Raw genomic sequence first — 15,378 nt, forward strand, 5'->3', positions numbered from 1 at the left:
ATCCTGCCTCTGCTTCTATCATTTTACTGCGAAAGAAATATACTGTGCAGTGTTCGACGGTTGAGATTATTCAGCCTACATATCAGTATACGGACAACAACTTCTCAGAGACAATATAAATGTAGTTCAACTATTAATTAAATGGCTCGTTATCAATACTCTGTTTCAGCCCGATGAAGAAAAACATGGCAACGTGTTGTCTTCTCCAGTGAGGTACCACAGGTTATGATAAATGCTGCCGACAGGTGTCTGGTTCACTGAAGTGTGTGGTCACAGCTCTGAACATCAGCATTTGAAAATATGCTCATTTAAGAAACATCAGTGCCAGAGGAGCATCGGTCTGTAACAGCACCAGGTGTAGTAAAGAGGTGATTTCTTCAAATGACCCCTGAAACATTGAGATGAATGTACCCTTTTACCATATCAAGTCTAAGGCCTGTTGACTATACGTTACGATATGTCTTCAACTCATGAACAGACAACGTAGTAAAAATAAGATAATTACATTGTTAAGTTAGTGTGTATTTATATATATGACTGCGTAAAAGAAAACTACTTTATCTATACAAAGTGCGAACAAAACAACATTCCTACTCAGTGATGCATACAGTAGTAGACTACAATGTTGCCAAAGGCAATTACTTGTTTCCATGTACAGCATTGGAAGGCGCTTAAGATCATTTTCATCTTGCTCATGGAAAGGAAGAATTTAGTTATATACTATTTACTTTGTCAATATCTGTACAGACATGTATATATATATATTTATGTATTTATATACTTTAAATTTAAAGGGTTTCATTCCAAAACACACCAGTCCTTTGAGAAAAAAAAGACTGGCTAAAATACATTTCTATCGAAAAAGTATTAAACAAAAATAAAGTTTTAAAATATTGGAAAACGTATCTCACTGTTTGTACCGACTCTTCCACATCTCAAATCCTTTTCTGTTTTGGTCCTTGGCCCTCCATCACCTCTGTGTTTTTATACTGTTTATGTTCATAATCAGGTAGGTTGAAGTCTTTTCAGCTAAGCACCAATCCTTGATACTCTCCACATGAAATGTGAGTTCACTTATCAGTACATACAGATTACTAATGTCTTTCTCCATTTCTTTGACAAAAAATACTCATACTAACCCTATTAATTAATGCGCGAGGTGTTCAGAGAAAGTGTTTGAAAAACAGATTGCAGGTTCTAATTAAAACAACCGATGAGAACTCGATTTCGGAATGAAACTCTTTTGTTTGTGTGTGCGTGTATGTGTGAGCATATCAACTCAGTTTCAGTATCTGTCCAGAGAATATTTTTGATGTTACGCTTCTGTTGTCGCTGATGTGCAGTTTAAAATGCTTATAGAAAAGCAATGAGGCTTAGGCATCAACAGCCAGCTTATTTTCCTCTTAAATCTAAAGAGATCTCTGAAAGACAAACCATGCATTGTGGGTTCATACACGGTGAATATGTTCTTTACCCCTTAATTATAGCCTTTTAAATCAGGTTTTTCCAGCAGGATATTTAGCAAGCGAACTAAACTTACTGATTGCAGCGCTGCAAAGATATAACACGGCTCGTGTCTGAAGGAAAGATAATTGGATTTCAAGATTCCAACAGGGAATTCTGTCAGCTGTCATATAGGCCTCCAGTACACACAATCAAATAGATTGTGCTCCACAGCTGAATGCATATGGCATGCTCATGTACCCTCCATGTCAGAAATCATCTTATGTGTCAAGCCATCACCCTGCACTCCCCATTTTCTTACTCGCATCAAACCCATTCATAATGCTCAAAGGTGTAACTGACAGTATATACTGTTTTAACTAGATGATGCAGTGCAGGTGATGTTCAGTTTTTTTTTTTCTTTAATCCAGAACAGCTAAAAATACTCTGAGCTGGCTGCCAAAGTTAAAACCTCATAGTTCCCATATGCATATGATGCCAGTGTCAAAAGGAAAACCATAACATCAAAAAATGTCTCTTTACAAATACTCCTGAAGCTCCCTGGAACTTAGGCACAAAGAAAATAGCTGCATTATGTAAGTTCAATGTACTGTGGATGTATCATTGAGGCCTCTGTGTTGTACGTGCAGGAGATTGCATGCTTGATGACAGCTTTCGGGAAGATGCCATCCTCTCGAGAGGCTTCTTCCCGTTTGCGGGAGACTTGAGACTTACTTCGGAAGTGGAAGACTTGGATTTGCCAACGTTCAATAGAGTGCGACTGAGAGAGCTGGGGGGCTTGGAAGACGTCTTTGTCTCTGACTTCGTCTCACCTCCATGAGTCTCTGTAGATGTCTGTGAGGACACTGCATCTCCTGTTTTTCCCTTATCACCACTGATGTCCTTGGCCTGTCCGTTCTGCTTGCACGTCCTCTCTGAGGCTTTTTTTGCAAGCAGGGTGCTTTTCCCTAGATCAGCCGACCGGCGGCTTTCCCTTTGTCGGAGGGCACTCTTGAAGAAAGACAAGCCTTTTTCCTCAGGTTTGCTGCTACGCTGCAGGTCTCTGGTTGATATGCTGGGTGAGCGCAGGCTAGTGACTGAGGAGCTGCTGCTGGAGCTCCTTATTAATCTCCTCTCAGGTCGGTTGCTTTCCCCACTCTTCGACAGGGGAGAGCGGGCTACCGAACTGCCTCGGAGACTGTCGACCACGGGGCTCGTGTGCATAGAATCTCTGCTGAAGCTCCTTTCTACCAGCTTCTTCCGGCTGCTCGTGGAGCTTTTCTCATTGATCGTTGAATTCTTCTTTGACGTTGGCGAGGGAGAAGCTGAGGACTGTGGTGTGGAGCGGACACATGGCTTATGTTGTGGCGTCTCTACGGGATGAGTTGCCTCCTTTGTTTTGGAGGGAGTGCCACTTGGTGTAGAGGTGCTTTTCTTGGCATTTACACTCTTTTCTTTAGTACTGCTCGCCTTTTTGCCTTTCACAGGTGTACTGGAAGATGATTCAGAAGCGGAGGTCTTGTAGGTCGAGCACAAACGTTTTTTGCAGGTTTTCTCCGTCTCCACTTTGCTGGAACTCTTTGTGGAACCTGTGCTTTCTGCCTTTGAACCAAAACCTCCAATACTGCTCTTACGTTTCTGTTCTTTGGAGGGAGTAGCTTGAGTGGGGAGAATGTTTTGGTCTATAGCTGTAATCTGGTTGTTGTTCTCAGTTGGCTCATTTTTGCTGCTCTTCTTTTCCACTGGTGTGGGAGCCCTGCAGTACATCATGTCAAGGAACCGTTTGTTGTTGTCCTGGTCACTCAGGTTGCTCTCCATCATAGACAGGGGAGACCTGCTGCCAAAGTAACGTTCATGTCTACTGTAGCTGCCAAAACAGGACGTGGACACCTTGTCATCACAGGCTTCTCCTATCCTCTCCAAAGGAGGAGAACATCGAGAGTCGAGGGAGAAACGTGAGGGCGAGTTGGATCGCATGTGCAGCTTTGCAGAGAGAGACCAAGAGGGCTTTATCCCACTGTCGCTGAAGGCTAAAGGGCTAGCGATGGACGACCTGGAGGACAAGCTCTGACGCTGGATGCTTCTCACAAAAGGGCGGACAGAGAATCCTCCTAAAAACAAGGAAACATTTTACAAAGAAATTAATTTTTGTGAAGGACGGTTAACTGGATCAAAGTATCTTTAGCAACCCTGAATTAATCCAAATTAAAACAACATTTTTCGAGGCTATTAAAAACAAATTTATGCAATGCAGCATAAGAAAATTCAAAATTCAACCATAAAAAGAAAACCCATTACATATACCCATTATTTCTGAATTAGTGCCAAAAGATATTTCAGCAGCTTTAATTTAAGGGCGTTAATAATCAATTTGTAAGTAATTATGCAAATTACCTTATAATAATATATTTACTACTGTTAGGACAAGTATTGATAAGACAATTACAGGTTTAGGCACTCAAACATATTTGCAATAAAAAAGCTGGTTGTATAACAGCATACATCATTTGAAGCGCTATCCACAGTGAGATCTGTGGAAGTCGTAGTTAAACATCAGTTTGCCTGGCCAACATATTTGGGGCCTGAGCAGACCCTGTATTCTCTACATTTATATTAACCACACACAGCAGCTCCAGCCAACATCTGTCTCCATTTGGACTCACTCAGACTGTGAGGCTTCCCACAGTACGGAGCTCTCTCAAGCATGTTGTCTTGCTCGCCCCAGTCACATGTGACACATGTCCTTGTAATATTCTCCCTCTTTTATGTTAAATCTTATAATTGGATTTTGGAGTTGACTTTTTTTAAGTTCAGGTGCTCCTGACTATCAAGAACTGTGGGAAACCTTGGTGGTATCTTTTGATTCCAACAGAAATATTGTCAGTGGAGGGAGCATTACACTTCGTACAAAGGTTTGTGTTCCACATGTTGAAAGGTGGAATACACTAATACACAATGAAAGCAAAGCTGTCTCTATGGAGTATTTTCCATTCATCATTTGCGTCTGATGGTTCGCCACATGTATGATGTTGTATATTGGTGTTGGACCTCTGAATTTAAGAAAGTCTGGTCTCATCTGGTGGATGGATGAATGGTAAAAAAAGTTAATTATTAAGTTAGTGCTTCTGTTAGAACGCTGAGCCAAAATTTAAAATGAGTAAAAAAAATAGCAGTTTATGTGCATCTAATCACAAAGCACCACAATCTCACACCCATACAAATTAAATAAATATATGCATTGTCTTACCATCATCTTCACTGCGTTCTCCAGGAAACTCGACTGACTCAGCCAGTGATGCCAAAGAAGTGCGTCTGGATGAGGCCCCAGAGGCCAAGCTAGCAGGCCTACTGCCAGGTAACCTGTTGACCCAGTGGTCACACAGGGATGAACTGGTGGAACCTGCGGAAAAGTAAATAAAAACTCTTATATGACATTTTCCTCAAAAGGGTCTGACGTGTGTGGTCAGTACATGCACATTAAACTTAATAAAAAAAGTAAAAGTCAAAACTAGTAATGCTTGACTCCAATTAATATGTTTACATTGGTTGCTCGACATTCAAACGTTAGTTTGTCTCAAGTATTCAAAGTCAAACCCGAATTGTCACAATGTCACTGCTGTATACTGTATCAATGTACTTTCATTCTGTATTGATCGCAACATGACTTGAATTATGAATATGGTAAATATAGAACTCAGGAAAGGAAATAAAAGCTGACCAGCAACAGAGCTGTTGGCCGACCACGAGGGAATAGCTGTCCTCCGCTGGTAGAACAGTATATAGGCCGTCTGCTGACACACGTCATCGTCAGCTACTGGTGAAACCTCACTGTCATCAAAGCAGTACCACTGACCATCAATGGAGTTCTTACAGTAGGCTGTGAGGGCAAAGCAAAGGGAAGACTGGGTCAAAATTGATAATCAACACATAACTATACAGTCTATTCTATATCCTGATAATAAAACCTTTGAATCAGTTGTTGATCTCATTACCTGTGTAGTGGCCTCCGTGCATGTTCCCGTGGTGGTTGCACACAGCGTACAGGTCGTACAGGTAGTCATCTGGATTTCTTCCCAGGCCGTATGGCCGTCTCCATGGCGACCAATGGGAAGGTAAACTCCAGCTGCTCTGGCTTCTCTTCACCACATGAGGTGCCATGTCCATGCCCATCAGCGGGAACCTCACCATGTTCTGCATCTTCACCCTCCGATCCCCCTCCTGGAACAAGATAAAGAGATCAGCATTTAAATTTATTCAAGCTCTTGATACTCAGAAAGTATCAGAATCATATTCAGGTTTGTTGCATTGTAGATGTTGTCATAAGATACATTTTCCCGAGTTTTGGTGCACAAAAATAAACACACAGCAAGTAGAGAAATATATAAATTTGTGCAGGAATGTGCAAAATATTCACCAGGGAATGTAATAAAGTTGACCTTGGATCTAATGGTAGACCTAGTTTCTATTATCTATTTGAACAAGTGTTTGGTTGAGCTGACATACCTGTCTGAATCTCTTGAGATGCAGTATGAGCACGTCCGGCAGCGTCCATAGGCTGAGCTTGATGCGGCCCTGCTGCAGCTGCTTGCAGTGGGGACAGCGCCAGGCATCGTCTGGGGCCAGCTGAAACACACACACCACCAATCAAGGACAAGCTCCAACCACACTGCTTATAAAAAAAGGCCTCACACAGGATGAGGCCCAGAGTTTTGTGCTCGCTTCTCTCCATTCCCCCTCCAGAGCAAGCGCAGGCAAGAAAACCCACAATGCATATGTCGGTCTGTGCTCAGAATTTCTGGTTTATTCCTAACATAGCATTAGGAGTCAAATACACAGTAAAACCACGGAGAGTGGAAGACTGTTTGAACTTCAGCAGAAGAATAATAAGTGGGAAGAGAAATGTGAGACTATATTTCAAAATATACTCAACACTGACATGTGCCAAGGAAAATCTAAGATTTATTTTCAAACGTCAAACTACCGACAGTGATCAGTTCTGTGTGTATTTGTGTGTGTGTGTGCACCAGCTGCGTGTGTGGTCACAATGTTACCTGCTCCTCCTTAGTGTAAAGCTGGAAGCACTGAGCGAGAGTGCAGGCCTGTGGCTGATGATGATGTTCCCTGTGCAGATACACACTCTCAGCATCAGGAATGTACTCCTCCTCAGTGTGTCCAAACAGACTGCGGGAAACACGAAGCACAGTCGTCCATTCATTCAGCAGCAAAGTCATGTGACAATCAGAAAATCTCTCTCCAGAATCTGTCCCCTTATATCAAAATGAAATATTTAGTTTTTATAGTTTCAGTTGTTTTTTTTTTATTAAAATGGGGGTATTTGTCATGGGCATGTGCATGGGATTACAATACAAACACAACACTTTGTGAAGGCAACTGACTCAGACATGTAGACATCCTAGTCTCAGAAAACATGGACCAATGGCTCCTCATGCTTGTTGGTTTGACAAATCTAAGACATCTCCAGTTTATTTTCATTGCATTTGTTGGGTTTGTGAATACAAAATATAATATCAGTTAGTTTTCACTTTTTTTCCAAAGTCAAACAAGTCTATCTATCTATCAATCTGGTTTTGAGTCTTGTTTTTCTTTAATAACCTTGCTGGGGTGCAGCAGCATTGAAAAGGGCTCAGAAAAGCTTCACAAGCACGAACCATGTGTGTAGTTCTGTGTGTGTCTGTGTGTTAACCACACAATGTAGTAATTAGCTTAAGTGAGGAAATGTTGTTGATTGTGTAGGCGGAACTTCAGACTCCAGTGTTTACTTGGCTACAAACCACAACTGTTTTTTAATCACGTAGATTTGTAAGTAGATAAAGGGAGTTTATTTTTCAAAAAGCAAGTAATGTGATGAATAGCAGGATATACAGTGGGCGGCACCAAGGCTCAAATTAGGTTTAGTTCTGTAAAATAGCCCTTCATAAGTTCAACATGTGGCTTGACTTGACAGTTTTTCTTTTCAGTAATCCTGCACACTGCGATGACTGTCATCAGTTTTCCTGAAATGGTGCCGTACCTTGAACTGTAAACTTGTGTCCTTTACTGACACATGACGGTGCAGTGATGTGTGGGCGAGATTATCCTTGTTTAATTTGAAAAACAGGTACAAGGATTGGATGAGCTGACTGACCATTGACAACTTTGTTTCAATAAATGATACTGTTGACACATGCAGCTACAAGATTCAGGCATATTATTTTTCATAATTTCATATATTTACTTTTAAAACTGCTTCTGTCATCTCAGCTGTGTTTTCTACTTAATAATTTACACTTACACACTTGTTAGCTCGCCTATTACCCACAAAATTACAATAAATTACAATAAAATACACATTCGTGTCATGTCTACAAGGCAAGTTATTTTCGTCCTTTCATCCTGTGCAGAACAAAGATACTGTGGATAAAATAAAGCAACCTCTAGCAAATATTAATCTTTTTCACTCACTAGTCCTTGGTCTCTTTGTCCCACTCGACCACAATCTTCACATGTGGTGGCCCCCCTTGTCCACAGGACTTGTATGCTCTGCAGTGGGAACAAATGAAGACATAATCAAAAAGGGATTTTGAAACCCTTTATCTATGTGTGAAAAGCTTTTCTGGGAAGGGTTGCGTGCCACATAATCCATTTCAAATTACATGCAATTTCAAAATGGGGTCACTGTGAAGGAAATTTACTTTAGAGGGTAGCTAAATCCAATACGGCTGTAAAAGATGAAATCATTTAGTTACTTGTAAAAAACAGACATAAGTTCATGGTTGAAATATATTTCTGCCTTTGGTTAGGTTATACAATTGTGTGCATAACAGGAAATATTTGTTATGAAAGCACATCCTGATCAGAAACAGGTTGGATCTCACTTTGATTTGTGCACCTCTTTGGAACAAAAAAGTTGTGACTTGTTTTATTGTTGTGAACTTATGTAGGTGATGCGTCAAACGTGTTAAACTGGCATTTTAACAAACAGTCAAAATCATGTCAGGGCTTGTCAGCGAGGTAGGCCTGAGAGAGCAACAGTACTGATATGTATAAAGAGAAGATGACAGGACGAGATGGATGTAATTTTGACCTCACCCAATTACCCAAGATCAGGCCTGTCTTTACCTTTGTGTGGATGTGTTTACAAAGTTTACTTTGATTTCAGCGGAGCTCACTTCCACCTCTCACTGACATTAACGTCGAGAAGACACTCTTGGTTTCAAATATCTACACCTCTCTGGATATACACTCACAAACTAATAGAGTATTTTAAACAAAGGTAAAGGTCTTTAAATTTACTATAACGTTCAAGTTTTTCCACATTTCCAATATTAAAAAGGCGTTCCATCAGGAGATTTATGAAAGCATATATCGTGTACACAAATACATGCTGTGTTAAAGACAGGTACATTTGTGTAACTGCAAGACAAAATTACACCACAGTCAAAAGTAACCACTATATAATTGTGTGATTGTCACACAGAAGCAGAACTGACCTATCCACAGTTGGGTGACACAGTGGTCTCTCATCTTGAGGAAGGAGGTAGGTGATACCAACAACGCCAACCACCCGAAGACTGAAAGGTCCAACCTACAAAGAGACAACATCATCAATACTTATATAAGACCAGTATGTCCGACTTAATAACAGGGAGAGCGGATGTCTATGCATGAAGTCACTAATGGTAACTTCACAACAGTTTCACTGATTTCACTCTTTTTTCAAGCTCATATTTTAAATCTCTTCAGTACAATATTCAATATTTAAGTCCAGCTGCTTGGTCCTCCTCCTACCTGAATGTAGACCCCAGGCCTCAAAAGATGACGCATTTTCTCCAGGATCTCTTTCTGTAGAGCATCCCAGGTCACAGTGCGCTCCATGTACAGTACAAACGGCAGTCCGAACCTAAAACAACATAATGTGTGGAGCTCTGTTAGCAGCCATCAATTTCTCCAGGAACTTTTTTTACTACAACTAGGGTGGACGATCTGGCCAAAAGATAAAATCACTATCTATTTAATTGCAATCTTTTTTCTCAATTACAAGGAAGAGCCTTGTGACAAAATGTATCAAATTCGCATAGGCATCTAGTTGGCTACATCATTCTGTCGGTTTGTTTACATAGCGCAGACCTACTGTGAGGATATGTGAAGTTTGAAAACAGAAGAGGACATTAAATGCCACAGTCTCTACGAATGACCTCAAAAGTAGATTGTGTACGCCTTCAAGATCAATAACAATCTAAAATCGTCAGATTGGCCACCCCTAACAACACAAATAGCCCATCAAAGTTTTACTAAAAATGTTTTGGGAACTACAAAAAAAGTAGATCTTGTGTTGGAAACCCCAGTCCTATTATTGACAAGAACAGGAGAACATAAAATATTCTGTACCTCTTTCCTTGGTGGCCGCTACAAGCTCTGTTACACACCAGAAGGATAATTTTTTCAGGTCCCAGGTTTTTATTGGGTGATGCAGTCAAAGGAGTCATCGCCCCCTGCATGAAAGATGGCGTCCTGCTGATTTCTGTCCCATATTTCAAGTTGTTATGATTCAGGTTTGCCAGAAGACTTCCTGTGAAAGGTACAACCAAGTCTCAACAGATTTCCTTCTACAAATTTACTGGGAAAATGTGCAAAAAAGTACGCATGATTTACCTCTTTTTGTGCGTATGTTTTCCAGTTTGAAGGTCTCTGGTGTCTCGAAGGCAAATATGGAGTCGCTCTCTTGAATGATGTCAAGATCGTCATCATCATCACAGAATGAGCGATGAAAACCATCATAGTACATTTCAGTCAAAACAAACTGAAAAAGGAAAATAAAGAGCACATTTAAAAGATTTACACTAACAGCATCCAGATTCTCTTAGTGTTTTATATGGTTACTGGAGATAAAACACAGTCATCACAATATCCTGCTTTAACCCTCATTAATATTTACTCTTGAGGCATTGTATCCTGCCAGCTTCAATCAATGTTAGCACTCAGTTGCTGTTGCAGCCCTAAGGACTACTGAGTTACAACCTGTCTTACTCTCTAAATGTGCAGTGAGTCCACTTCATATAACACTGGGTTCATGACCAACTGCTGGTCAGAGGTAGAGCTGGCTTTAGGGACGCTGTGCTAACATTGTGTGACTGTAACATAGTCTCACTGTGTCAGACCCTGAGCTGATAAGAGACAGGAATAGCACCTGGTCCATGGGGATCTTGGTCTCACGTGACACAGCATCTCTGAGGCGATAGACGGTGCTGTTGAGGGGAACAGCGACACCGATCCTCATGCAGTGAGAGTACTTCCCCTGGTAGACCACCGTCACATACAGGGGCCTGAAAAAAAACAGCCACATACATGACATATTTTACTAAGAAAGACCATTTCTCACTATTTTCATAAGTTTTGTAACCCAAACAATCAGTTGATTAACAGAAAATAATTAACAGGTTAATCCGTAGTGAAAATGAATAATCAGTATTAGTCCTGCTTCACCTGAACTAATTGTAACAGTAAAATCCTGCTTTTACATCCATGCATGTGTAATAGTAATCTCATTTTTTTAATTTTGCCTATTATATTTTCATACTTTTATTTAAGTAACATTTTCAATGCAGGACTTACTTTCAATTACTGCTTACTGTGGGGTGTTTTTACAGTGTAGTATGAGTACTTTTACTCATACCAATTAATTTTGCAACTGAATATTTTTACGATATTTGCAGTAGGGGGTCGGAAAATGTTGAAGACCCCTGTTGTAAGATGTAAGATTATTTCCTCTGACTACACATATTTAACAAGTCTATTTACTCCTCCAAAATGAACACACTGTTCCTTTGCTTTGAAACCATAAAGTGCACACTCCTCCCACACCTGTTAGCTGCCCCTCCTGCACGCTCAACACCCCAGGTTACATTCCTTCTTCTGCAACTGCACATACTGATATTTGCATCAGAAACTTGTCAACACACACAAAGACTGACGTTCAATGAAAGTGAACTCATTCATTGTACTTCCTCAGAGAGTAGAAAAGAGGTAGAACAAGCTTTTATTTGGAAAGCCTTCTAAAAGGATTTTTGTAACAATATCTGTTTACTTTAGTGATTACTGTATATAGCTGGTAAACTATTAATAATGGGTCATGAACATGCAAAAACCTGTCAACTGATCATGCTGTAGCACAGCTGAAGAGTGTAACTCACCGTGTGTGTGGCAGTGGGATCGGTAAGGAGATGCAAAGGAAGGGATCAAACGTATTGCTCTGCTTTTGGCAATGTGGGCAGGTGAGAGAAGACCTGTTGGGACAAAATTAAACCTCTTAATAAAGCAGAGACATTGTGTAGCCACACTGAAAAGAAAACATGGAACTTAAACTGGACATGAAGCCTACCTGTACTGAGCCTGAAAAAGTTCTTGTACAAACGACCCAGCAGAGAGGGGAGGAGATGGCCCCTCTATGCTTTGGTCGTCTTCTTCAATAGGTGGCTGAACGAACACATACAGATTTTATTGGTCAGATTGAAAAGTCATGAACAATACCATCCTGTCAGGGTTTATAAGTTACTGTGAAAGTTGTTTATTGACTAGTTCAAGAGGAAACAAGACCAGGCAAGCCTCGCCAAGCCAGACTGTGATTGCAGTGAGAGAATATTTCAGACACCTGTGAGTTATGATGCAGTGGAACAAAATAGCAAAACCAACTGGAATAACTGGATGAGCAATAAAGCGGACATGTACAGTTTTGACTTGGTTATGACAGGTGTGTGTGGACCACACATACATTCAGTGTTTCTCAATAAAACACCAAAATACGGCTTTAACAACCTTCACAAATCATCTAAATTCACCTTTATAGCGGGCCTGCTGTTGGGGTTGACTGTGTTGATGTCCTCGTGTACTCTGTCCAGCAGCCACAGTAGAAACTCTTGAGCATCATGCTGAGCGTTTCCCTTAAACTGGGTGGCATTTTTTGACACAGCATTCTGCAACAAACAGGGTGGCCCAGAGATCATAATGCATGCAAGGTCAAAACCTCATGAAGTTTAATTAGCTGCACATCCTAGACATCATTTGTCCCTGGCATTTTCAGCATGCGTTAGCAAAGTAAAATCTTCCGGAGGCAGTGAACCATTAGGATCCATACAGATGATGAACCTACCTTAAAATCCCTGCTATGCTGGGGGGTGTACTCAAACGTCCATAAAGCCCGCACCAGTCCTGACAGCTGCTCTGTAACTTCCCCTTTGGCCAGAGGGCCCTTCTTCTGCAGGAGTACGCCATTTGTCTTTGGTTTGTCCTCATCCTGCTCGTCGTCTTTATAGTGCTCCAAAACCAGGTACTCAGCAAAGAGTTCAGTGTTACTGAGGCACTGCAGAATGGCATTCATGAAGCAGGTGTTCCCGTGGTTTTTGAGACCTGACACTCCAGGAATCCTCTCACCAGACAGTAAACTCCCGAGATCCCCATCATCCATGGGCACATCCTTACTTCCAGATTTGAAAGTGGAAAATCCTCCATCATCTTTGTCATCTTCTGTTTGAACTTCAGACCCAAAGTGAGACAACGCTGTCAGTGTCCTGAGGACTCTGCTCATGAAACTGCCCACAGAGCGCACAGAGCCTCGCCTGAACAGCTTCTTGCTGAAGCTCGACTTCTTGTCCTTGGTTGCGGCTTTGCACGACATGATTTCTTCTTTCACAGACGTACAACTCAGACAGATGTGTTGTGGAGACCGACAGCCATCTCACTGGCTGCTATCTGCTGCTCCATCTCAAAACATGTAGACAGCGATAACGCCAACTAGTTAACGTTAAAGCTTAGGCTGCAGGCAGCATTGGGTGCGTTAGCTAACCTTTGCTGATAAAACCATTTTTAACGAGGAGTCTTCTTCTAAAGCATGCCGCGGCGGTAGGTTAATCTCACTTGTCAAATAACGTTAGCAAACCGTGCTCTACAACCTCGCTTAAAACACTGGCGACGGCTACTTACATACCGAGTTGAGAAGCGTGACACGAACATTGCTCAGGTCAGTTACTACGACCGCAACTTGCCCCAGAGTCACCTTGTTTTTGCGGGTTTACTGCCCCGCAGCAATGAATCAACATCGGTTATGCTGAGATCGAAGACAGCAGTGTTAGCTAATTCAGCTAACGCTGACGCTAGCTACAATAACAACAAGACCAACAGAAACAGCAACAGTCCTCTCCGGCGTTGTGTCCATCTCCAAAAGAAACTGGTAGTCCTCCGTGGTCTGCAGGGACTGGCAGCTAAAGCGGAGAGTGTGTCCGAAATTTGGTTAACCTCATATTTGTCACATAATTGGAGGCACATTCGGGCTAAGCTACAAATAGCAGAATCGTTTTACTTCTTCTTCTTCTTCGTTGTCTTCTTGTTTGTGTTGGCAGCTGGTACGCAGCGCTACACGCACGTTACCGCCACCTGCCGGACTGGAGTGAGAACAGCAGCCTGGCAGCCAGAGGCTCTTTTTAATGAACCTTTGTTATTTAAGTACTTTAAATATAGACCAAGCCAGTCATTTTAACTGTCAAATCAATAGGTTAAGTGTACTCACTGCTAAATTAACAAATTATCCTCTTTTTAACAGCAACAATACTCAGAATCAGGAGAGTTTTGTGAATAAGATATCCACTAAGACTGCAGCAGCCTGCGTAAACATGCAACTTTTTTATTCTCTGTTATTTTCAGCTGCAGATGTAGAGCTGGGGTTTACATCACAGACACCAAAGACAGTATTGTTGATAACCATTTTATGAATCACGCTTGCCCATTTCCTGCCATTGCAGTGCATCAATTTATTAAAATAGATTTTAATGCTTTCATACTCACATGAGCTTGTCTTTGAGGCATCTGTGCTGTAGTGCATCTGAAGGTGATCCAGTACAAAAACATTACATCGTCTCACTCTTTTCATCATCAGTGGAATTTCAGTCATTTCAACCTGTATCGTAGAAACCAATTATTTAAATGCACAACTGCTTGTACCTGCTCAGTATCAGTAATTACTGCTTTATGAAATTAAAAGAAGATCTGAGTTTCTGTCTCTGTCATTTCACTCTTCTGCCTGAGGGAGGCACAACGAGGATGGGAAGAGAAAAGGAGAAATAAAGGGACAGGATGTGTCCGTATGTACAAATACATTAAATATTGAGTACCTCATCGAAGTGATTTTCTGTGTGTACGATTGCATATGTGGGTTTTTTTTATACTTGTGCTTTGTGACATACTGATTAAACGTTAATGAACTATTTTATCTGTATGTCATGATTTTTTCAAATCTTAAGTGTGAAACAGATTATATAGAAAATAGCTGTGGAAAGGTATATAATTAAACAAAGTGGACTTTATAAGTGGAGTGTGAGAGTGCACACCCTCTTAATGCACGTAGTTTCTATTCAATATGAATCATCCGCTTCCTTTTGATATAAGTGGGTGGAGAAGATAAAGATAGAGGAGAAGAAAAAATACTCCTACATATGTTACAAGTACAGTTGATTTTAATGAGGCCTAATTCAGCTAATGTGAAAAGATATATATATATATACTTTCCTCTTGTCTTTCATAATCTACTCAAGGTGGAACATCCTGTTTACACTGTAAATGTTAAGTGGGATGACTAATATCAGCTTCATTTCTCATCCTGCAATTACTGGCTTGAATTCAGCAATAGAAAACAAATCATAATGTCAGTGAAAATCCCAAACATTGCATGTCATGATGGGCTTGTCACTGATTCACAATCTAAGAAGTGCAGAAACCTTAATGAGGAGGCAAAACACAACATAAATATTCCCCAAAAATCAAGTTTTTCATCATCAGCTACTGCTGCAGTAATTCAATTAAAGAGAGTCTGAGTGCGCTGTCGTTCCGCTCGTCATGTCAGTAACTACACAGCACATTTCCTCAGATAATGAGTTTTGAGTGACAATT

The 15,378-nt window shown here is 40.9% G+C and overlaps 1 protein-coding gene across 1 annotated transcript; it reads right to left on the reverse strand.

Moving 5' to 3' along the window:
• Positions 1-925: 925 nt before the first annotated feature.
• Positions 926-13,786, reverse strand: usp31 (ubiquitin specific peptidase 31). Its single transcript, XM_084371993.1, has 16 exons — positions 12,590-13,786; positions 12,279-12,413; positions 11,822-11,916; positions 11,634-11,726; positions 10,631-10,766; positions 10,096-10,243; positions 9,832-10,012; positions 9,232-9,343; positions 8,934-9,028; positions 7,906-7,983; positions 6,495-6,624; positions 5,947-6,066; positions 5,436-5,661; positions 5,162-5,320; positions 4,691-4,843; positions 926-3,554 (listed from the first exon to the last, which is right to left on the reverse strand). Exons 1-16 carry the CDS (start codon positions 13,112-13,114, stop codon positions 2,065-2,067), a joined length of 3,876 nt encoding a protein of 1,291 aa, XP_084228119.1. The 5' UTR covers positions 13,115-13,786; the 3' UTR covers positions 926-2,064.
• Between the last annotated feature and the right edge of the window lie 1,592 nt (positions 13,787-15,378).

The sequence above is a fragment of the Pagrus pagrus genome (genome assembly GCF_965226575.1).
Source record: "Pagrus pagrus genome assembly, chromosome: 13".
In the NCBI taxonomy this organism is placed as follows: Eukaryota; Metazoa; Chordata; class Actinopteri; order Spariformes; family Sparidae; genus Pagrus; species Pagrus pagrus.